This window comes from Vidua chalybeata, chromosome 29 (genome assembly GCF_026979565.1).
Source record: "Vidua chalybeata isolate OUT-0048 chromosome 29, bVidCha1 merged haplotype, whole genome shotgun sequence".
NCBI lineage: Eukaryota > Metazoa > Chordata > Aves > Passeriformes > Viduidae > Vidua > Vidua chalybeata.
In genome coordinates, this window is record NC_071558.1 from 217,766 (window position 1) to 239,057 (window position 21,292).

The following is a 21,292-nucleotide window of genomic DNA, read 5'->3' on the forward strand; positions in this document are numbered from 1 at the left end:
CCCATTGCTCCCCAATTTCCCCCATTGTTCCCCATTTCCCCCACTACTCCCCAGTTTCCCCCATTGTTCCCCATTTCCCCCATAGTTCCCCATTTCCCCCATTGTTCCCCATTTCCCCCATTGCTCCCCAATTTCCCCCATTGCTCCCCAATTTCCCTCATTTCCCCCATTGTTCCCCATTTCCCCCATTGCTCCTCAATTTCCCTCATTGCTCCCTCATTTTTCCATAGTTCCCCATTCCCCCACTGTTCCTCAATTTCCCCCATTGCTCCCCATTTCCCCCACTGCTCCCTCATTTCCCCATAGTTCCTCATTCCCCCATTGCTCCCCATTTCTCCCCAGGGCCCCCATCGCCCCCCCCGTGTTGCAAACCCCTCCGAGGTGGCGGTTAAAGGACCGTTCTCGGCGGGGCCGTGAGGGTTCGGTAACGGCCCCAACGAGCCCCGGGGCTCCGAGGCCGCCCTTAGGAACGACCCCGCGGCTTTCCCGGAGTGTTTGCCTCCCTGGTTTGTAACTAAGCGGGGCCGGCCGTGCACGGCAGCTCCCGGGGGCAGCGGTCAACTCCCGATCGCCGATTCCCGAGGGATTTATCCCCGATTCCAGAGGAATTCATTTATTCCTAAATTTCGGGGATTCCCTCCCCCCCCCACACCAGGACCGCCAGGGGGAGCCCGCGCGGGCGGCGCGCGCAGGAAGTGACGTCACGCGGCGGCGCGCGCCGGGCTCTGCTCCGGTTCCCCGGGACCGGGGGCGGTGAGTGAGGAGGGGCGGCCGGGGCTGAGGGGAAAGGGAGGCCTGTGAGCATCTGTGAGCGGGTAGGCTGGACGGACCGGGCTGGCAGAGGATGAGGGGGAAGCGGTGTGGGGTGCTGAGGGGACCTGGCGGGGCTCTGAGGGAACCGAGGGGGCTGTGAGGGGACATTGAGGCAGGGGAAGGTGGGAGAGGGTGGGGAAGCTGCCATGATCTCCCTCCCTTCCCTCTCCAACCTCACCTTTCTCCCCTGGCCTGGTGTAACCTCAGGTGCGGCAGAGATGGATTCCCAGGACATCGAGGAGCTGCAGCAGGAGGTGATGGAGGAGCTGGGAATCTCCATGGAGGAGCTCCAGGAAATTATCGACAAAGAAGTGGAGAACTCGGAGTGGGTGAGGGAGCGGAAGCAGCAGCTGGAGGAGCTGGAGCAGTGCATGAGGCACAAGGAGGAGGAGGTGGCCCACGTTGACCAGCTCATTGACGATGCCGTGAGGTGCGTGGGCCTGGAGTGAGGCGGGATTCCCAGGTGGGGGATGTGGGGGGCCGTTCCCGTTCCCTTCAGGGCAGACGCATGGTGTGGGTGGTTAATGAGGCACGCTGGCAACTTTCCCCCCAAGGGTTTTAGCCCCTTCCTGTAGGTGCTTCCCTCAGTGGCCAGGGGTAGTTCATCGCTGCAGAATTTGGGAGGCACAGCTGGTTTCCCTCCCCCAGGGCCATGGACAAGTGCGAGACGCTGGCCAAGGAGCTGTACTCCATGATGGGCCTGCCGTACCGGGAGAGCAGCTCCGAGGACGAGGCGCCGGTGGCCACGGAAGTGATCGAGATCCCGGACGAGGAGGACGACGACGTCATGAGCGTGGACTCGGGCTGGAAGCGCAGTTCAGTGTCCCCAGCAGGGCCAGGGGAGGGCTGGGGATAAGGGAATGCTCTTAGCTCATGGGGAGCATCTGCCAGATCCTGTTGGTGTCCCAGAATCCCTGGAGTCCCAGACTGGGATTTCTCTCTTTTCCCACCTGCCTCACTGTTGTCCCCATCAAATAATCCCACGTGAGGCTGAGGAAAAGCCTTGTCTGGCTGGATTTCCTGGCAGGGATTTGGGATAGGCACTTTTCTTTTTTCCCTCTGCTTTCTGGATTTTTTCCCACAAAAAAGGGTTTTAAATTACTGTTTTCTCTTCACTCACAGGCAGCAGCAATCCCAGAATCTCCAGGGATCAGAGTCTGGTGAGTGGGGAGGCCCTGGCTAGAGATGTTTCCTCATGTGGGGTTTTCCTGAGACACAACGTTGTGCTAGGTGCAAAATACCAAAAGTTTTTCTGTGTTTGCCTTCTCTTTCCTCCAGCTGCGGGAAGCAATGGCTGCCATGAGGAAATCTGCCCGTGATGTTGCAAAATTCATGGATGCTGTAAACAAGAAAACGAACCTGCAGGAAGCACAGAAAGGTGTGGGAGCTTCCAGGGGCTGTGTGCCCTGGTCTTGAGCCTTTTCTTCCCAAAATGGGAAAACAAAGATCTGCTTTCCCTGCTGGAAATCTCCATTCATATTTATTGATCCCAAGCTGCTATTTTAATTTAGGGTATATTGGTTCTGAACGCCTGCTTTTTTTCCAAGTTGTTTCCATTTAGTAAAAAGGAGGCACTTGGCTGCCTGAGGGGAAGGAAAGCAGGAATTCTTCTTCCAGAACTGAGCTTCCAGCTGTGTGCCAAGAAGGGAGCTTTGGGTGATTTAGGACTGACTTTCTGCTGTTGTTCCTTGGTAGATGCACAACCCCCTCAGGAATCTCCTGGCACTGCCCAGCCCGTCACTGTCCCTGCAGCCCCTAGCAATGATCTCAACACTGATGGGGACCTCAAAGTGGGCATGAGGATTTTGGGGAAAAAAAGAACCAAGACGTGGCACAAGGGGACGTTGATTGCCATCCAGACGGTCGGTATGTGCCGCGCACGGGGCTTTCCTGGGATTTTCGGTGGGAAACCTGGATTAGAAGTGTCAGAGCACCTGGAAGGAATTGTGGGAGCAACACACCTCCACTGCTTCACCCTCCAAATTAAATCCTGAAAGGCTTTGAAGTGAATTCTGAGTTAATTCTGAATAAACGGATCTCAGAGCGACCCAGAGCGTTGGACTTCTGCTGTGAAACCGTGTGGCTTTTGTTTATTTTCCCCTTTATTTATCTCCTGCTTGCCTTAAAATGTCTTTCCAGGTGCTGGCAAGAAATACAAAGTGAAATTTGATAATAAAGGAAAGAGTTTGCTCTCGGGCAACCACATTGCCTACGATTACCACCCATCTGCCGAGAGGCACCACGTGGGCAGGAGGGTGGTGGCCAGGTACAAGGATGGCAATCAGATGTGGCTCTATGCTGGGATCGTGGCTGAGACCCCCAACGTGAAGAATAAAGACAGGTATTCCTTATTTCCCATGGTCACACGCCCCCATCTCTGCTTTTTTTGTTTTAGGCCAAAAAAATAAAAGGGTTTATTTGAATACCCTTCAGGTGCTGAATTGAGCCCTCCCCAGGAATGCAATTCTGACTTTCTTCACCTCTCTTATCTCTGAAAACTCAGGGTGGAGCTTCCACTCTTGCTCATGGCCCTGAGTCAGGAATTAGATCTGCTAATTTATTCAAATTATCATCCAAATATTGAGTCTGGGCTCCTTGAGGCATGAAACAGTGGAAGGAAATAGGAGCCCTGGGAGGGTAGAGTGGCAGCGGTGATGCCAAAGCTCTTCAGGAGGAGAAAGAGCAGGTTTGGAGCAGCTTTTTTGGGAATAAAAAAAGGGCAAGGCTGCTCTGATCTATTAAAATGAAGGTTTGTGGTTTTCCTGAAGTGACTGATAAGGGATTTAATCCCCCTGGATCTGATGTCAATTGTGTTGGATTTTATCTGATTCGTTTAATAACTGAAAATGAGCTGAATTTGATACTCAAATTGCAACTTTTCTCCTGGTTGTCATGCTGATCCCCCATCCTGCAGCTTTTGTACAGCTCCAGGACTTGGAGTCATTACTCAGAGGCACTAAGTGGGTGCCTTATCCATCTTCCCTGCAGAAACCAGCAGCAATTAAACATTTTCTCTTCCTTTGTCTCCCTTTCCTGGGGCACAGAGGGGATTTGGAGCAGAGGAAAAGGGCCTGGCTGTTTGAGCAGCCATGGAGAGCACAGGGAGCACTTGGAGCTCTTCATTCTGTCCTCACCCAGGACTGGGCTGTCTCCAGGAGGAGCAGGAAAGGTTCTCCACTTCCATTCCATGGTGTGAGGAGTGTTCTCTTCAGCTCCCATTCCTAATTCCCATTTGTTTTCCAGGTTCCTGATCTTCTTTGACGATGGCTACGCGTCGTACGTGAAGGAGTGGGAGCTGTACCCGGTCTGCCGGCCACGTGAGTGATCCCTGTTCCTCCTGGCCTGCAGAGCTTTTGGGTCTTTGGTAGAGCCTGGGTTCAAAAAAGGGCGTGTCCCTTGTGGTGCTGAGCCTGAAGACATCTGAAATCTTGGTTTATTGCCAGGGTGCGTTCAGGATGCCCCATCACCAACATTCCAGCCCTTGGAATCACCCCTTGATTGACCTTAGTAAAAATGCACCTGGGATATTCTTAAAAAAAAAAAAAAAAAAACTAACTAAATGTTCTCTCTGTTTTGTCCTATTCCTTTTCTCCCTTGTGTCCCTTTCCAAACAGTGAAAAAGGCCTGGGAAGACATTGAGGATGTTTCCTGTCGGGATTTCATTGAGGAATACATCACTGCCTATCCCAACCGGCCCATGGTACTGCTGAAGAATGGGCAGCTGATCAAAACTGAGTGGGAAGGGACCTGGTGGAAATCCAGAGTGGAAGAAGTGGATGGAAGTCTGGTGAAAATCCTTTTCCTGGTAGGAATTTCCCTTCTCCCATTAGGATTAAATTTGAGGCTGGGGATCTGATCAGCTGTTTTCCTTGCTAATCATGGAAATATTGAGGTTGGAAGAACCTCTGAGATCTTGGAGTCTGAGGCCCTGAACCATGTACCCAAGTGCCACATCCACAGGGGTTTTGGACATTCCAGGGACAGTGACTCCACCACTGCCCTTGTCAGCCTGCCAGGGCATGAACACCCTTTCCAGGAAGAAATTTTCCCTGATACCTGATAAGAGATTTCAACATAAATAATTCTATTTGACAATTTATTGTCTGTTCTGACTGCTGTTTGTCAATCCTCATTGTTGTCTCCTTGTGCTCTCTCTGTGTCTCACTCCAGGAAGCTCTCCCCATGGGAAGTGCAAGTGTTTCCTTCTCGTTCCCACAAGAGGACAAACGTTGTGAGTGGATTTACCGAGGTTCCACACGCCTCGAGCCCATGTTCAGCATGAAAACTTCCACAGCTTCCACCCAGGAAAAGAAGCAAAGTGGGCAAACCAGGACTCGTCCCAATGTTGGTTGGTGGCATCTTTTATTTTAATTTAGATCCTGGGATTTAACTAGAGGGTGGTTTGGGTTTGATGGGTTTTTTAGCAGAATTCCTGGAGATTTCAGGATTCTAGGTTTTGGTTTTTGTCTTTTTTCTGACAGGAGATATCATATTTCCAGCAAGTCTTTTCCCCTGGCACAGGAGATTTATATTTCCAGGGGTTGTGTCCTTTGGCATAGGAGATTTAGATTTCCAGTGGGATTTTTTTTCCAGGAATAATGCCACAAAACCAAACTGCACTTGGGTGAAGTGACCAGAATTTTTGGGGGAGTTGCTGTGCTATGAGCTCGGTGATGATCCACCATTAATCCCAAATACCTCTGTTTTTGTTCCTTCCAGGAACAAGTCAGTGTCTTGGGGCCCATACAGCCAACTTGGGATAACATTAGAGATTTTTCCTGTTGACTCTCTGGTTTTTCACCTTCCCCACCAGGTGCTGTGAGGAGCAAGGGCCCTGTGGTCCAGTACACCCAGGATTTAGCAGGAACTGGTCCCCAGTACAAGGCTCCAGAGCCAGCTGCACGTCCCACGTCTCCTCAGCCTGCGGAGATGGAGTAAGTACCAGAGCCACCTCCAGCACCTTCTACCTCTTTGCTTATCTCCAGCACTCAGCTCTCTCAGGCATCACCTTTTCTGTGCAGAGGAATCCTCAGGTGCAGGTGTCCTCCATGGCTTTAGCCATGATTTTGGGGGAAAACTTTTACCTAAAGCTGCTGGATGAATAACTGGGGGCGGGAGCTGAGAGCCAACACTCCCCGAGCCAAATCTTCCTCCTCAGGGCTAAAGCTTCGCACTTGCCTTTCCAAATTAGACCTTTGCTCTTTCTCTTCCTAAAATCTGAATTGCTCCCTCGTGTCACGATCCAGGCGCTGGCCCCCGGCTGCCTTGTGTCCCTCCACTTGGACTGACCTGCTCGCTGACCTCGCTGGGAATTCGGGATCAGTGGTTGGTCCCGGTGGGCATGGAGCAATCCACGGCCAAGCCGCTGCCAGGGGCCCAAGGGGGACATTCCCGGAGCTGCAGGCTGAAGGAGGCCTGGAGGAAGGAGGAACTCGGCTTGGTGATGAAGGGAGTGTGTTGGAGGACACCAGGGAACCTGGGAATGTGCTTGGGGACTTTTTAGGGGAGGGAGAGGCTCTCCCAGTTCATTTTTGCCAGCATTGTGGATTTCCCATCCGGATTTACGGCCGCCTGGCCCCATGCCAGCACATCTTCTGCTCTGACTGCGCCCTGCTAGTGGGGTACGAGGGAGGCAGGACATGTCCCAGGTGTGAGCAACCTGTGCAGGAGGTCAATCTTTACTCCCCACAGGCTCTCCAGGTGTAGCAGCAGCTCAAACCCCACCTGCCCCAGCTGGGGGTCTTGGTGGCTCCTCTCCAAGCAGCAGTGCAATATCACTCAATTTACTCCTGGAAATGCTCCCTCTGTGCTGGTCTGACCAGGATTTGGGAGGGGAAGCCACAAGAACATCACGTTTTCCGTAATGCCAGAGAGATCGTGGATGCTGAAGGAGGTCCTGGAATGCACAGCTGGGCCCCCAGCCCTGCAGGTCCCCCATGTGCAGGGAAGAGCTGGGCTGGGACTGGGACACGCCAGGACCATGGGCAGTGTCACAACACGAAGACAACCAAGCTGGACCTGCAGCCCCACGTGTCATCACCCAGTCCTTTCCCATTCAGGCCTTGCAGTGCTTTACAAGGAATTTTTTCCCTCTTGGGCTTGGCTTTAGGACATGGTTTTTGTGCAGCTGCTTTCCTGCCCTTAAATCCCAACTGCCCCTGAACAGAGGCAGGAGGCAGCCAGGCCTGGCCGTGTCCATGCTGATCCCAGGGATTCTGCGGGGTTCAAACACTTGGATTTCAGATTATTAAAACTAAGAACAATCTCCTCACTCTGGTGTCTTGTTTCCTCTGAGGAAAGCCTGGGTTTCTCCCCTCTCTTTCAAGTTCTTCTCGGTGTTGTCACCACTTCTGACTGCTTTAAGCCCATTTTTCCTCTTGCTCTTTTTGAGGTGTGTTTGAACACTTTGCTTTCAGGCAGCTGTTGGCAGAAACCCTCACCCCTTCCTCCTCTCTTTGTCTCCTCCCTTTGTCCCCAATAACTTCACTGTTTTTCCTCTTCAGCAGCTGGTTTGGTGTAGTTTTCTGTTTTATTGATGTAAATCGGTTGAAAACCTCCTGGAATGGTTTGGAAACCTGCAGTTGATTGAAAACCCCTGAAATGGGTTGAGAACCTGTTTTTTTAAGAGCCCCTACTAGCTCTTTCATCAGGGATGTTATTACATTCACTTGCACAATCTTATCTTGTTCCTTAGTCCTTGCAAGAGAATCCTCTGGGTTTGTTCCTCCCACTCAGGCCTGGTTGAGTTTATGGAAACTCTAGTTTCTGCTAATCCAGGGGTTTCTTCATGGCCTGGTTTGTCCAGCTTCCTGGGATTAAGGCCTTGGGCATCCTTGTTACCCTTGCCTCATTTCAAAATCAGAAGTCACTTGGAGCTGTAGCTGAGTTCTGAAATTCAGAGTGGTTGTGGGATTGCTGTAGCAGAAATAGCCAGAAATGGGCTGATTTTCACACTTACTAGGAAAAAAAAACACTGCTAGGATTCTTCTGTGTTTCTGAATTCCGTGGGGTAGTGTTATTTTGATTCCATGTTGCTTTTCCATATTCCAAATCAGCTTCTTCTTCCCTCCTGCAGATGCTCCGACACCCAGCTGGCCCAGGGCAGAAAGCAGGTGGCCAAGAAAAGCACTTCCTTCCGTCCTGGCTCCGTGGGCTCCGGGCATTCGTCCCCATCTTCCCCTGTCCTCGGGGACACCCCGTTGGCCGGGAGGACCCTCCCAGCCCCGCAGCACCGGTGAGCAGAGCTCTGGCTGGGACACATCTGTGAGTCCTCCCATCTGGGATGTTGGGACACATGTGGGGCCTGTGTGTGCTGGTGGGTTTCTGGTGGGGATTCAGCAGCTCACATCGTGGAGTGGTGGAATCACTGAGGCTGGAAAAGCCTCTGAGTTCATGGAGTCTCCCTCAGCACTGCCAAAGCCACCACAGAGCCATGTCCCCAAGTGCCACATCCACTTGTGTTCTGAGCACTTAGAGGGATTGTGACTTCACCACCTTCTAAAGCCTGACCACCCAGGTCCTGCTGGTCACACTGTGTCCGGTCTAAGCCAGGTGCTGTTGCCCACCTGGCCTCGTGTCCAACCTCTGTCCACCCGCACAGCCCTTCCTTAACCCCGTCTCTCCTCTCTCCCCACAGCGCCCCCAGCAGCGGCCCCTCTCAGCCCTTCCACGGGATGATGGACCGCGTTCCCAACGAGCCATCCTACCGCGCCCCGCTGGAGAAGCTCTTCTACCTGCCCCACGTGTGCAGCTACGCCTGCCTGTCGCGGGTGCGGCCCATGCGCAGCGACCAGTACCGCAGCCGGAACCCGCTGCTCATCCCGCTGCTCTACGACTTCCGCCGCATGACGGCGCGGCGCCGCGTCAACCGCAAGATGGGCTTCCACGTGCTCTACAAAACGCCCTGCGGGCTCTGCCTGCGCTCCATGCACGAGATCGAGCGCTACCTCTTCGAGACGGACTGCGACTTCCTGTTCCTGGAGATGTTCTGCCTGGATCCCTACGTGCTGGTGGATCGCAAGTTCCAGCCCTACAAGCCCTACTACTACATCGCTGACATCACCAAGGGCAAGGAGGATGTGCCCCTGTCCTGTGTCAACGAGATCGACAACACGCCGCCCCCACAGGTGGCCTACAGCAAGGAGAGGATCCCCGGGAAAGGGGTGTACATCAACACGAGCTGGGAATTCCTCGTGGGCTGTGACTGCAAGGACGGCTGCAGGGACAAGTAGGTGACTGCTCCTGGGTGAGGGGGACAGCACTGTGGGGCTGTGTGCGGTGCCCAGGGAACACCCCAAGGTGGATCTGCTCTGGGATTTAAATCCATGCAGGTCAGTCCATTGAGGGTTTCGTGGTTTGGGTTGGGAGGGACATTAAAAATCACCCAGTTCCAACTGCTGACATGGGCAGGGACACCTTCTGCTATTCCAGGTTGCTCCAACCTGGCCTTGGATACTTCCAGGGATGAGAAATCCACAGCTTCTCTTGGAATGGAGTGGAATCAAACCACTTCTCTTGGTTCAACTCCAAGTCAAACCCTTTGTGCCCATCTCTGCCTAAAGATGTGATTTATTTTCCTGTCTCCAGACTGATCTCGTGGGTTTTTCTGTGTCTCTCTGCAGATCCAGGTGTGCCTGTCACCAGCTGACCATCCAGGCGAGCGGCTGCACCCCTGGAGGGCAAATCAACCCCAACTCAGGCTACCAGCACAAGCGGCTGGAGGAATGTCTCCCAACAGGGTGAGCAGAGCCCTCACAAGCACCAGCCCCAGATCCATTGAGAGGGAATTGATTCTGGGTATCCCAGTGTGACCACCTGCCTCTGGTCTTGGTTCTTCTGCCAATTGTGGAATGGTTTGGGTTGGAAGGGCCTTGAGGATCATCCAGAACATGGGTTGCTCCAAGCCTGGTCCTCTGCAATCTCTGTGCATAACCCCAGCACTGCCAACAGCCGCAGACTTTGGGATGTTTCTTTATCCTGGAAGTTGTCACCCTTCTCCTTTCTTCCAGTGTTTACGAGTGCAACAAGAGGTGCAAGTGCAACGTGAACATGTGCACCAACCGCCTGGTCCAGCACGGCCTCCAGGTGCGGCTGCAGCTCTTCAAGACTCAGAACAAAGGTTGGGGCATTCGCTGCCTCGACGACATCGCCAAGGGCTCCTTTGTCTGCATCTACGCAGGTGGGAGCTCACCTGGCACGTGGAAACCTCTTCTGTGGAAAGAGGGGTAGCCAGAGATGGGAATGGATCTGGGGAAGGGGTTGGAGCACAGGGAGAAGGGTCTGGAGAACTCCTGAGGAAGCTGGGGGGACTTATCCTGGAGAAAAGAAGGCTCAGGCAGGACCTTTTGGCACTCTCCAACACCCTGCGAAGGTTTAAGTTGGACATTCAGGAAAATTTCATCCTGGGAAGGGCAGTCAGGCACTGGCAAGGCTGTCCAAGGAGGTGGTAGAGTCACTATCCCTGAAACTGCTCAAAAGCATGTGGATGTGGCACTTGGGGACATGGCTCAGTGGTGGCCTTGGCAGTCCTGGAGGGAACAGTGGGACTCAGAAGCTCTTCCAACCTCAATGATTCCATGATTCCAACGTGCAGCAGAAGGGGTGTAAAGCTCCTGCCATGCCCATTTTGGGGACTGGAGGGTGAAAGCTGAACTTGCCCAATGCTGCAAGAACCCTTGTGGTGGCAGTGCCAGTGTCACAAGACATCCCCCGGGCTGTCCTTGAGGTGACCCAACCCCAGCCCTGCTTCCTGTGCTCAGCAAACCGGCTGGGCCCGGCGCAGCCCACGAGATGTAGAAGTTGCACTGGGGTTGCGTTGGCTCTGGAACGGAGCCACCCACAGGCACAGCCAGAGCCTCTGTGCTCTTCCAGCCCTTCCAAGGCTCTGCTTGAGCTGCTCTGTAGAGATTTCTGGGCTGAAAATCTTGATTTTAGCTCAACCACAAGCTTCAGGGTTTTGCTGCATCAAGAAACAGGGTTATGTTGTCTTTTCCCAGCCCAACTTTGGAATAAAGTGTTGTCATCCCTGTTTTCTCCTCCAAAGTGAGCTTTGGAGAGGATAAAAGAGAAAACTCACCCTTTGTTTTCTGCCCCCCCCCCCAGGAAAAATCCTCACGGATGACTTTGCTGACAAAGAGGGGCTCGAGATGGGTGACGAGTACTTTGCCAACTTGGACCACATCGAGAGCGTGGAGAACTTCAAGGAGGGCTATGAGAGCGATGCCAAGTGCTCCTCGGACAACAGCGGCGTGGACCTCAAGGATGACGATGACGACGACGAGAACACGGGCACGGAGGAACTGGAGGAATCCAATGAGGACAGCTCCGACGACAACTTCTGCAAGGACGAGAACTTCAGCACGAGCTCGGTGCTGCGCAGTTACGCCACGCGCCGGCAGACGCGTGGCCAGCGCGACCACGGCCTCTCGGAGACGGCCTCCAAGGACTCGGGGCTCATGCGGCCCCTGGGCCACGACGAGCCCGCCACGGTCCCCCCCTGCAAGCTGCCTGTGTCCGAGGAGATCTCCAAGAACAAAGTGGCCTCATGGCTGAGCTCCAACAGCGAGGGCTTCCAGGACAGTGAATCCTCATCGTTCAGGATGGGCGAAGGGGGAGAAGCCAAGGCTGTGAAGATGGAGATCCCTGCAGAGAGGGAGAAGGGCTGTGCTTCCACACCGGGAGATCTGAACGGAGAGGCAAAGGCAGCCAAGAAGGAGGTGAGGGAGAGATGACAGAACAGGAGAGTTAAAAGCAGGGAGGTGCTCCTGCTCCAGTGGCTTTTCTCCCTATACAGCACATCCAGGGGGACTGTGGGGCTGTTGGATGTCCTTGTGCTCAGCTCCCCTGGCTTCTCTGGTGGGTCAGGGAGGTGCTTTTCCTCTCCCAGGGAGGGAGTTTGTGGCACAAGAGGCTGCAGAAGTCACTTGATGCGAGCAGAGCTGAACATCCTCCTGCCTGGGGACCTGAGGGACATGGCTGGGGAGAGCAGGGACATGGAGGTGGTCCCTGTCCACCCCCTGCTCCAAGGGGGGCACTTGGAGTCTGCCAGGGAGGGGCATCTCCATGCTGGGTGTCACTGGATGTCACACTGAGTGTGGGGACAGGCAGCCTCTCTCTCCTGAGCTGGCATTTTGGGGAACAATTCCATAGAAAGGTTGGAGTGCTCGAGAAGGGAGAGATTCCAATCATCTGTGCTTCTCCCCTCTGCAGGAACCTGAAGAATCAACCAAAACTCCTGGGTAAGATTCCTTAAATCATTCTTTCTTGTCCTGTGGCACAATTTCCACCTGGCCTGTGGGCAGTTTCCCTGGAGATCCATGTGTGACCTGCTCTTGTTGTCCCAACCCTGCAGGCTGAGCAGCTTGGGAAGGAGGTATGGCTACAACCCCTGCCCACCCAGGCTGGAGGGGATCCGCAGGCCGGTGAGTGGGACGGTGCTGCTGCAGAGCCGCCGGCAGTCCCTGGCCCCGCCATCCTCCTCAGAGGTGAGCAGGACCCCCAGGCTGGAGGAGCCTCCCCCAAACCCCTTCCATAGCAACCTTATTTTGGGTTATTTTCTGCCTTTGGTTCCCAGTTGAGCACAGGGGGTTGTGGTTGTAGTTGTGATTTCTTGGAGGGCAGTCAATTTCCTTTGGATTTTTGGAGTCTTTTGTGGATCTGAACAATCAAAAAAAAGAGGAGAGTGTGGGATTTGGGTCAGAATTTGGCACCTTGGTTTGCACACCTGGGACCCATTGTTTGGTAGAGCCATCTGCAGGAAGCCATCCTGGTGAACTATCCTTGTTTTCTGGGGACTTCTCCCTTTTGAGCACCTAGTGCTCCAGTTCTGCTCAAGCAGAACTCAGCAGCCCCCCAAAATCCCACAGGTGTTCCAAACACTGACCTGTGGGATTTGGTGCCCAGAGGGGGGATCCTCTTCCAAAGGGTAGGAACAGAGGGGGTGAGCTGGAGGAGAGCACCATATTCCTGGGGAAAAGGGAGGCTGGGATGCACTCCAGGAGCTGTTCCTGTCCCCAGAATGTGCTGATGGTGTCAAGCAGCACCGACAGTGACGAGGAGCACAGGGCAGGGCAGGCCCCGGGCACCGCCAACGACAGCGACGACATCCAGACCATTTCCTCAGGATCTGAGGAGGAGGAAGGGGAGGACAAGAAAAATCCATCATCTGGGTCAGGTGAGAGGAGATGAGGGCTGAGGGTGAGAAGTTTTGGTTGGAAGGGCTCGTGAGGCTGTAGCAGCTGCTCCTGCTGTGTCCCACAGCTGAGGTTGGAACCTTCCCCATGTGTTTGGCAAGACAAAACTGCAAAATCTGCTCTTCAAAGCCAGCTATTTTTGGGTATTGTAAGAAAAAACAACAGTGAGGCTTACAGTGGGTCCGCAGGCTGGGCTGGGTTGATTCCAGAAGCCATCCTAGAGTGGTGTTTTGGCTCTGAGGGGTTTGCCACCTCTTGAGTGGAGCAGCAGGGTCGAGGACAGCACTGCCCCACATTCCTCTGCTGGAAGGTCCCATCTCATGGCAGGTCCCGTGAAGAGACAGGTGGCTGTGAAATCCACCCGAGGCTTCGCCCTGAAGTCTACCCACGGCATCGCCATCAAATCCACACCGCTGGCGGCGGCCGACAAGGGCGAGAGCGCGGGGCCCGTTCGCCGCAGCACGCGGCAGTTCTATGACGGGGAGGAGAACTGCTACATCATCGACGCCAAGCTCGAGGGCAACCTGGGCCGCTACCTCAACGTGAGTGGGCCACAGGCTGTCTGCTGAGTGGGGCTGTTCCTCCCCAAGACTAGGGAGAAGCGGGAAAAAAGGAGGTTTGGGAGGATGATGCACCTTCCTGAGTGAAAGAGCAGCTGCTCTGGCCTGGTGGGAGCAGGAATGGCCCCATCAGTCCTTCCAGAGCCTGTTACCTTTGAGTGTGGATCTTATGACTCACCCTGGGCGTGCAGCCTGTTCCAGCAGGATTCCGCTGGATGCAGCGGGCAAACCAGGAATGCTGCTTGTTTATAAAGGCTGTGTTGAGTGCTGGCAGCTCGGCCTCCCTGCCCAGGCAGCAGCTCAGGCTCTTCCCTGTGTTGCCATTACAGCACAGCTGCACCCCAAACCTCTTCGTGCAGAACGTCTTCGTGGACACCCATGACCTTCGCTTCCCTTGGGTCGCCTTCTTCGCCAGCAAGTGAGTCCTGGAGTGCTGGGAGGGGCTGAGGATTCCTGGGCTTTGGTGGGACCTGGCTCCATGGCCAGGGCCGGGTGTTCTGCTCCTGGAAACTCTGTTCCCAGTTTCCCATCATTCCTGTGCAGAGAAAATCTTGGTGGCAGGTGAAATCCTCTCTTGTGCTGGAAATCTTGGTGTGATTTCTACCAGTTTTAGACCTTCCCAAAGTGCAGAGTGAGGCATGGAGCAGCCAATTTCCCTTCTTGTTTTACTCCCAAATCTTTGAGTCGTGGTGAATCCCTGCCGTGTGCCTCCCTGCTCCTCCAGTGAATCCTCACGGGATTGATGCATTAGGGAACTTTATCCCTTTCTCCCTGGCTGCCTCAGCCTCGTCCTGGAGCGCTCAACACTACAGCAATCCAATTTCTCCTCTTTTCTGGAATAGTCTCCTCACCCATCCCGTGTGGTTTTTTTTCCTTCCCAGGCGGATCCGAGCCGGCACGGAGCTGACCTGGGATTACAACTACGAGGTCGGCAGCGTGGAGGGAAAGGAGCTGCTGTGCTGCTGCGGGGCCATCGACTGCCGCGGCCGGCTGCTCTGAGCCACCCCTGCTCCCAGCAGCTCCCACTCCTCCAGAGGCCTGGTGCTCACTTTCCCTCAGTGAGGGTAAAGTTTCTTCTCCAAGAGGTTCTTAGTTCTCCCGTTCACCTGGAAAATCAGATGGACACGGAGCAGGAGCGGACTCTGGCTGTGCTGGGGGGTGATTCCCAGCCCCTGGGCTTCTCCCACCTTCCAGAGGCTCCAGTTATCCCACAAGACAACAGGCTCTCTCAAGGAATGAGCTTTTCCTGCTCTCTTCCATCTTTCCACCAAATGTAAGGCACAAACCTCCTTTTTCCAGCAGCAAGCACTTCCCCAGTATTCCCGGGAAGTGCTTCCCAGTTGGGACTTGAGGCCTTGAAAGTGAGAGGGAGGATGGTGGAAAGAATCCCTGGAAGACTGGACCAATCGGGATTTATAGAACTCAAGCAACAAAAGACAAAAAGTATCTGTCTTCACCTGTGAGCTGTAAAGAATGTTTTAGTTGCTAAAAAGCAATAAATGTGCATTTTTCTATTAAAAACAACCTACCCTGATCTTGAGACACAGCAAAGAGCCCTGAAAAAGCAGGGTTGAATTGCTGCCGTCCTCCTTGTTTCTGTGTGGCTTGCAGGAAAAATGCCAGACGAGGATGGGCCCAGGCAAAGGGATAAGGAGCTCCCACATTTTCACCTTTCCTCAAAACAAACACTCCTTAAAGCTTCCACTTGGGAAAATTATGGAGGAATGGGTTGGGATTTTTTTGAGGGAGCAGATCTGGTGCCTCTTCCCCCATTTCCAACCCTCCCAGAATGTCACGGAGAGCCCTAAGCTTGGCTCAAACTCCTGCAGGGAAGTGGCAGCTGGGACAGCCCCAAACTGGCTTTGGGTACCTGGGCAGGGGACGGAGGAAGTGGCGCCAGCCCCGTCCGGCTGCTGGACACGAATTCACATGGAAAATCACCGGGCTCTGGCAGCCACAGGTGTGGGGCTTGGGTTTCTTTTTTGTTTGGGGGCAGGAAGGAGGGAAGGCACCAGGGCAGATCCAAAGGGTTCAAAAGAACCACTCTTGAGAACTAGGAAAGAGGTGAGGTTTGACAAACTGGGATCAAGTCTCACATTGTTGATGGGGAAAAGCCCAATCTGGGGCGTGGTGGAGTTGATTCCAACCATCCCAGCCCCCCACAACCAACACCAGCCCACTCAAGGCAGCCCTGCACAAGAGAGGCTTGTTGGGTTTTTTCCTGCTAAATAACCTTTTTTTTTTTTTTTCTTTGTAAAATAAAACCTTTCTGGGGCCTCCTGGAGCTCCAGTTGCATCCTGAGCGTCCACCTGAATGGAGGCTTTGTCATCCCAGCGGGGCTGCAACTCCTCAGGGAACCCAAACCCACGCTCCAGCCTGGCCTTGAAGACTTGGAGAACTTTTAGGAGAAAAAAAAGATGTAAAAACCATCAAAATCCTCAACTCTGACCATTTTTAGCACTGCCTAAGGGAACTATGTCAAAATAACTGCCCACCCAAGGGCTGTTGTGCCACTCACAGAATATGCTCAAATCCTGTAATTTTTTTTTTACCCAAGTTTATTAGTTTTTTAACTTTTAATATATTTAACCTTTTAATTTAAAAAAAAAAAAAAAGGAAAAAAAAAAACCAAAAAAAAACAAGAACAACAAAACACGTTTTGGTCTGACATTGGTTAATGGTCCTTTTCCCCCCCCACCCTCCATGCTGGGAGGTCTCACAGCATCCTGGGGGATGCAGGAGACTGAGCCAAGCCCGGCTCCTTCTGTCTTCCAAATAAATAGAAAGGAAAAAAAAAAAAAAAGGAAATATCAGTTGGAAATTTGTCCTGTTACAGCTGGGAGAGGCCATGGAGAGGGAGAGACTCAAAATCCATTTACCGAAGAGAAATGAGAGAGGATTAAACTCTCTGAGACACAAGGAGTGACTCAGCCCCGCAGCTTCCTTCCCCCAAGTACTTCCATAGTGTCATCCCATCATTTCGGCACTGAAACACCCAGGAATTCCCTGCTCCTCCCTCCCAGTTCGGTGGAGCAGGGGCTGAGCCGGCTTTTCCAGCCGGACACAGGTCAGGGAAAGGGGTTTTTCCCCTCCCTCCGGTGAAGGAATGGTTGGGAAAGTAGGAATAACACAGATCCCGGCAAGGGGCTGGGGCCGAGCTCTTTGGCCAGAGCCAATCCGAGGGGCTGCGGGGCGGGAAGGAGCCGCCCCGGAGGGATGGGAGCCACCCCGGTGGGGTCCCCGCCTGTCCCGGGGAACCGCAGTGGATTAAGGCAGCAGGTGAGAGGTGGAAGGGCACCAGCAGTGAGTGTGAGGCAGAGCTGCGGCCCCGCTCCGTAGGGGCTGGGCCTGGCAGGCGCTCCGGGGTCCCGGTGTGGAGCGGCCAGAGGGGCCGGGCCGGTGGCAGGAGGTGGCAGCTCTCGGGTCCGGGGCACTCAGTCGGTTTTGCGGTGGTTGTTGTTGAGGACAGGGTGGCCATTGGAGAGGGGCCCGTTCTTGGCCACCTCCTCCTCCTCTGAGTTGTCCGTCTCCTCACGGTCACTCCGCTCATCCTCCACCACCTGTGGGCAGAAGGAAAAGGGGGTTCAGGCAGAAGACCCCACATTTTCCTGTGGTGCCTCAGTTTCCCTATTGCAACCACAGTGGTTTCTCCCCGAGGGCTCTCTGGGATCTGGGGGTCTCCCCTGCAAAGCCCCATCCTCCATCCACCCTGAGTGGGTCCTTCCCCCTTGATGTCTCCACGGCCCCCTCTCACCTTTCCAGTTATGAACTTCTGGGCCATGCGGATGATGAGGTAGGCCCAGAAGATGTGCAGCAACTGCAGCACCACCATCATGAAGTTGAAGAAGTAGTAGCCAAAGAAGGCGGGGTAGAGATCCAGCGGATAAAACACCGTGCAGTGCATGATCCTGCCAGGAAAAGCCACTCCTGTCACCGGCAGAACCAGCATCCCACCCCCCGTGAGACTCACCCAGCCTCTGCCTCAGTTTCCCCCATTCCCCAGCGGAGCTCACCAGAAGGGCAGGATGACCAGGCGGGTGATGATGAAGACAGCGGCAAAGACGATGAAGATATTGTTGCAGGTGTTCCTCCATCCGGCGTAGTTGAACATCTTGGCAGACTGAGGGGGCAGAGGGGGTGAGCTGGGGAGGGGGCACAGGATGGGGGACCTGGTGACAAAAGGGGAGGGGGGGACACACCAACCTCCAGCAGATAATCCGAGGAGTCGTGTAGGGCCATGATGAGTGTCCCAGCACGGGTGTAGTTGGCAAACCAGGAGAAGCTGATGAGGATGATGGTGGCCACATGGTGGATGATTTGCTCTTTGAAGTCCTGTGCCCAAAAGCAAAGGGGAGCTCAGCAATGGGGGGGTTACAGCAGCTCCCATCCCGCAGCCCCTGTGTCCCCCCACATCCTCCCAGCTGCTCCCTCCTGCCCACCACGAGGGTGAAGAAAACCCTGCCAAGATGTCCCAGTGTCTCCCACCCCCTCCCAGAGCCCCCACCTTGCGCTTGACATCGGAGGCGATGCTGAAGAGCAGGGACCAGTAGAAGGAGAGCTCGATCATGTAGTACCAGTACTGCGAGGGCAGCATGCTCTGGGAGCAAGGTACAGGTTGGAGGGGTCCTCTGTGTCCCCCAAAAGGGTTTGGTCCCCCTCTGTGGGGACCATCTGGGTGCCCTGAGGACCCCCAAACCCTCAGGGGTGCCAAGAGACCCTCCTGCACGCCCAGTTCCCACTGCTGATCCTGGTGCTCAGGAAAAGCCATGGGCTGGCAGCTGGGATGGGGTCCGTGCTCACCTGGATGGGATATCCCTTCCACACCTCCCGGAGGTCATAGAACCAGGGTTTCTGCAGGATCGGAAGGGGGAGACACAGGAGTCAGAGGGGCCAGGGGAGTTGGGGGAGCACGGGAGGGGGGGCAATACTCACATCAACTATGACAGCCATGCCAGCAATGAAAGCAATAAGGTAAAAGGTGAATCTCCAACTGGAAAAAGGAAGCAGATGGTCCTCAGACGGGCATCGGGGAGCAGGAGGGAGGAGGACGGACCCACTGGCCCCGGATCCCGCATCTCCCACCCTTCCAGGCAGCTCCCGTCCAAGCTGAGACGTCCAGAGCGCCCCCGGGTGGACGGACAGTGACACCAGGCAGGAAGGGGGGTCTCACCTGGCCTCCCGGAATTTCTTGAGCAGGCTGGGCCGGTCCTGGTTGCGGCGGCGGCGGAACCAGCGCTCGACCTGGCGCACGGTGCAGCCGCTCTTCTTGGAGAGCATCTCCACGTCGGCCTGGGGACACCAGGGCAGCCCCGCTGTGTCACACAGCCCTGGCTCTGCCACCCTCACCCCCCACCCCAGGCACCTCTGGAGACCCTCACCTGCTTGGGGTGCTTGGTGGTGGCAGCATAAAACTTCTCCAGCACTGCATTGGGGGTGGCTTTTAACCGGACCTTCTCCTTGACATTCAGGAGCCCAGCCAGGGGGGTGGCCACATACCTGGGGAAGGAGTTGGGGACATACACGTCCCCATTCCTGTCACCTGGATTATTTGGTCCCATCAAAGCCACACAGCGACCCACAACCACTCAGTGCCTTGGTCTCCCCATCCTGCTGCGCCTCCTCCAGGGTGGGTTTTGCCACAGGGGAGCCCCCTGGGTCCCTCTGTCACGGGCTGTCCCCACTCTGTTGAAAAGTGGCCCCCCCTTCTCTTGCCATCCCAACAAAGCCGCGTCTGTTCCCATTGTTTGCCCAACAAATTGCTCCCTAAAGGCCGTGTTTGTGCAGGAACGGGGAGCACGTGGGTTTGTGGGGGGGGGGGGGGAATCAGGACCCCCAGCTCGGCTGAGCACAAGGTGCCACATCCCAGTGATCAGCCACAGCCCCCAGGGCACAGGGAGAGCCAGGTCAGGGGCTCAGGATCCGTCCCCACCCCCAGGGAAGGGACTCACGTCTCAAAGAGGTGCCGGACAATGAGGAAGAGGAAGGCCAAGGGGAGGGTGATGTACAGGTCAGAGGCTTTGGCATAGACTCGCCCATCCCGGTCCTCCAGGTCAGCCCAGGTGAGGTTTGCCGGGAGCCAGAGCCGTTCCCACCAGAAATAGCTGTACAAGGTCTGAAACATGCTGAGGGGAGGGAAAGGGGGAGAGGTGAGGGGGGCATCTCCGAGGAGACGGCTGATCCCACCCTGGCCTGTCTCCCACACCCCAGGCACCCCAATTTCCACCTCGGCTCCCAGGGAGGCCCCGGTGAAATCCCCGTCGTAGCGGCCGGTGCTCGGCTCAGGCACCGAGGGACTTTGCTCCCTGCAGCCCGGAGGTCAGAGGGTGATCATTAACAGGGGCCCCAGTCCCGCTTCCAACCGGCAGCCCGGATCCCTGGAACCAGCCCGAGGGAAGAGCTGGGCTCCCGCCTCCCCAGCCACACCGGGATCGCAACCCCGGCACTGCAGCGGGACCAGGAGCAGGGAGAAACCCCCGACTTCGGTTTCCTTCCCGAGAGCCGTGTGCGCATCCCACGGCTGATCCAAACCCGATTCCCGGTGGGAAACGGAGGCACGCAGCCCACCGCCAGCCTTGCGAGGCCAGGCACAGCACCAGCCGTGCGGGATTAGGGATTTGCTGGCGACACAATGAGCACCTTTGTGCCTTAAAAAGGCCCCGGACGGGCCCCGGCAGGGGAAGCGGGAGAGGCGCCCCTCGCCGCAGGGTCAGCGCATCCCGACTCCCCGTCCCTTTCCACCGGCCGCTTTTGGGGAGCTCCGCGGCGTCGGGATGGGGTCTGTTGGGATCCCAACCCCCGGGCAAGCGAATCCCCAACACGGCGCAGGGATTGCGGCGAGGGCCAGGGCGGCTTCGCTCCGCTGGGGGAGGAAGAGGAACCACCGTGGCCGGTTTCGCAAGGGCAGGTGGGAGGGAGGTGCCGCAATTCCCGACTCCCGCGGCCGTGCCGCGGGCAGGTAACGGGAGGGGAGCGTGGGAGGACGGGGTGAGGCTCCGGTCAGGGCCGGCAGCTCCTTCTCCCCCGGGGCACGGGCAGCACAGCGCGATGTCCCGGCACCGCGGACACCGAGCCGGTGGAGGAGGGGGCACCGCCAGGCCGGACGCTTCCCCAGAGGTGATTTTTGCACTGATCCTGCTGGAAACCGGCAAAGCCCTGACGTTTTCAAGTCGTGGACAGAAAAACGGGACCGGGAGGGATCCGGGCCCGGGGGCTGCGCGCCCTACCGGGTCGGGGGGCGGCGACCCCGGCGGGGCCCGAGGCCGCTGTGGGCCCTCGCTGCGGCCCCAGGGGGGCCCGCCTCCGCCCGGCCCCGCCCGGGCAGCCCCGGGGGGCCCTGCCGGACCCTGGCCGAGGGCGGATCGAGGCCCGGGATGGCTCCGGTGCGCGCCCAACGCCCGCAGAAAGGCCCGGCCGCGGCCCTGGCGCGCGGGCGGGGGGGGCGAGCGGGAACCATCCCGCGGCCCCCTCTGGGCGGCCCCTCCCGCAGCGAGGAGGCCCCACTGGCCCCGGCCGCACTCACCCGCAGGCGCCGCCGGAGCCCTCACGGAGACGCCGCTCGGAGCCCTCACAGAGCCGCCGCTCGCCCCCTCCGTCCCGCGCGCGCCCCGCGCCAGGCAGCGGCGGCAGTGACGTCACCGCAACCCGGGAGTGGCGTCACCGCAACGCCGCGGGGAGCGGCGCCCGCCGTGGGGCGGGGCGGGGCCCAGGCGTGAGCAATCAACCGCCGA

General features: G+C 56.2%; 2 protein-coding genes across 6 annotated transcripts; one reads left to right on the forward strand and one right to left on the reverse strand.

Annotated features, from left to right (window-relative positions):
- The first annotated feature begins 376 nt into the window (after positions 1–376).
- Positions 377–16,210, forward strand: SETDB1 (SET domain bifurcated histone lysine methyltransferase 1). Of its 3 annotated transcripts, XM_053967145.1 has the most exons (23): positions 383–506; positions 656–753; positions 1,021–1,243; positions 1,462–1,628; positions 1,936–1,973; positions 2,092–2,191; positions 2,509–2,679; positions 2,953–3,154; positions 4,057–4,130; positions 4,428–4,618; positions 4,984–5,161; positions 5,627–5,747; positions 7,889–8,047; positions 8,450–9,040; positions 9,435–9,551; positions 9,822–9,991; positions 10,915–11,528; positions 12,022–12,050; positions 12,164–12,296; positions 12,829–12,985; positions 13,332–13,546; positions 13,894–13,982; positions 14,446–16,210. In XM_053967145.1, the coding sequence occupies exons 3-23, from the start codon at positions 1,032–1,034 to the stop codon at positions 14,561–14,563; spliced, it is 3,846 nt and encodes a 1,281-aa protein (XP_053823120.1). In that variant the 5' UTR covers positions 383–506; positions 656–753; positions 1,021–1,031; the 3' UTR covers positions 14,564–16,210. The 3 variants fall into 3 exon arrangements, with proteins under 3 accessions (XP_053823122.1, XP_053823120.1, XP_053823121.1); XM_053967146.1 differs by lacking the exon at positions 2,509–2,679 and having other exon boundaries at positions 384–753; XM_053967147.1 differs by lacking the exons at positions 7,889–8,047; positions 8,450–9,040; positions 9,435–9,551; ... (6 more) ...; positions 13,894–13,982; positions 14,446–16,210 and adding an exon at positions 6,060–7,084 and having other exon boundaries at positions 377–753.
- On the reverse strand, positions 16,175–21,231 carry CERS2 (ceramide synthase 2). 3 transcript variants are annotated; one of them, XM_053967155.1, is made up of 11 exons: positions 21,085–21,231; positions 19,514–19,687; positions 18,944–19,061; positions 18,736–18,854; positions 18,498–18,555; positions 18,366–18,416; positions 18,070–18,162; positions 17,769–17,897; positions 17,579–17,685; positions 17,320–17,473; positions 16,175–17,125 (listed from the first exon to the last, which is right to left on the reverse strand). In XM_053967155.1, exons 2-11 carry the CDS (start codon positions 19,684–19,686, stop codon positions 17,000–17,002), a joined length of 1,128 nt encoding a protein of 375 aa, XP_053823130.1. In that variant the 5' UTR covers position 19,687; positions 21,085–21,231; the 3' UTR covers positions 16,175–16,999. The 3 variants fall into 3 exon arrangements, with proteins under 3 accessions (XP_053823130.1, XP_053823132.1, XP_053823131.1); XM_053967157.1 differs by lacking the exon at positions 21,085–21,231 and adding an exon at positions 20,789–20,858; XM_053967156.1 differs by lacking the exon at positions 21,085–21,231 and adding an exon at positions 19,789–19,875.
- Between the last annotated feature and the right edge of the window lie 61 nt (positions 21,232–21,292).

Coding starts and splice junctions, on each gene's coding strand:
- SETDB1 (XM_053967145.1), top strand. CDS start 1,032: ATGGATTCCCAGGACATCGAGGAGCTGCAGCAGGAGGTGATGGAGGAG. Junction 4,619..4,983: donor TGGTGAAAATCCTTTTCCTG/GTAGGAATTTCC, acceptor GTCTCACTCCAG/GAAGCTCTCCCCATGGGAAG. Junction 11,529..12,021: donor CAAAGGCAGCCAAGAAGGAG/GTGAGGGAGAGA, acceptor TCCCCTCTGCAG/GAACCTGAAGAATCAACCAA.
- CERS2 (XM_053967155.1), bottom strand. CDS start 19,686: ATGTTTCAGACCTTGTACAGCTATTTCTGGTGGGAACGGCTCTGGCTC. Junction 18,417..18,497: donor GCATGGCTGTCATAGTTGAT/GTGAGTATTGCC, acceptor CCGATCCTGCAG/AAACCCTGGTTCTATGACCT. Junction 17,474..17,578: donor CTGGTCATCCTGCCCTTCTG/GTGAGCTCCGCT, acceptor TTTTCCTGGCAG/GATCATGCACTGCACGGTGT.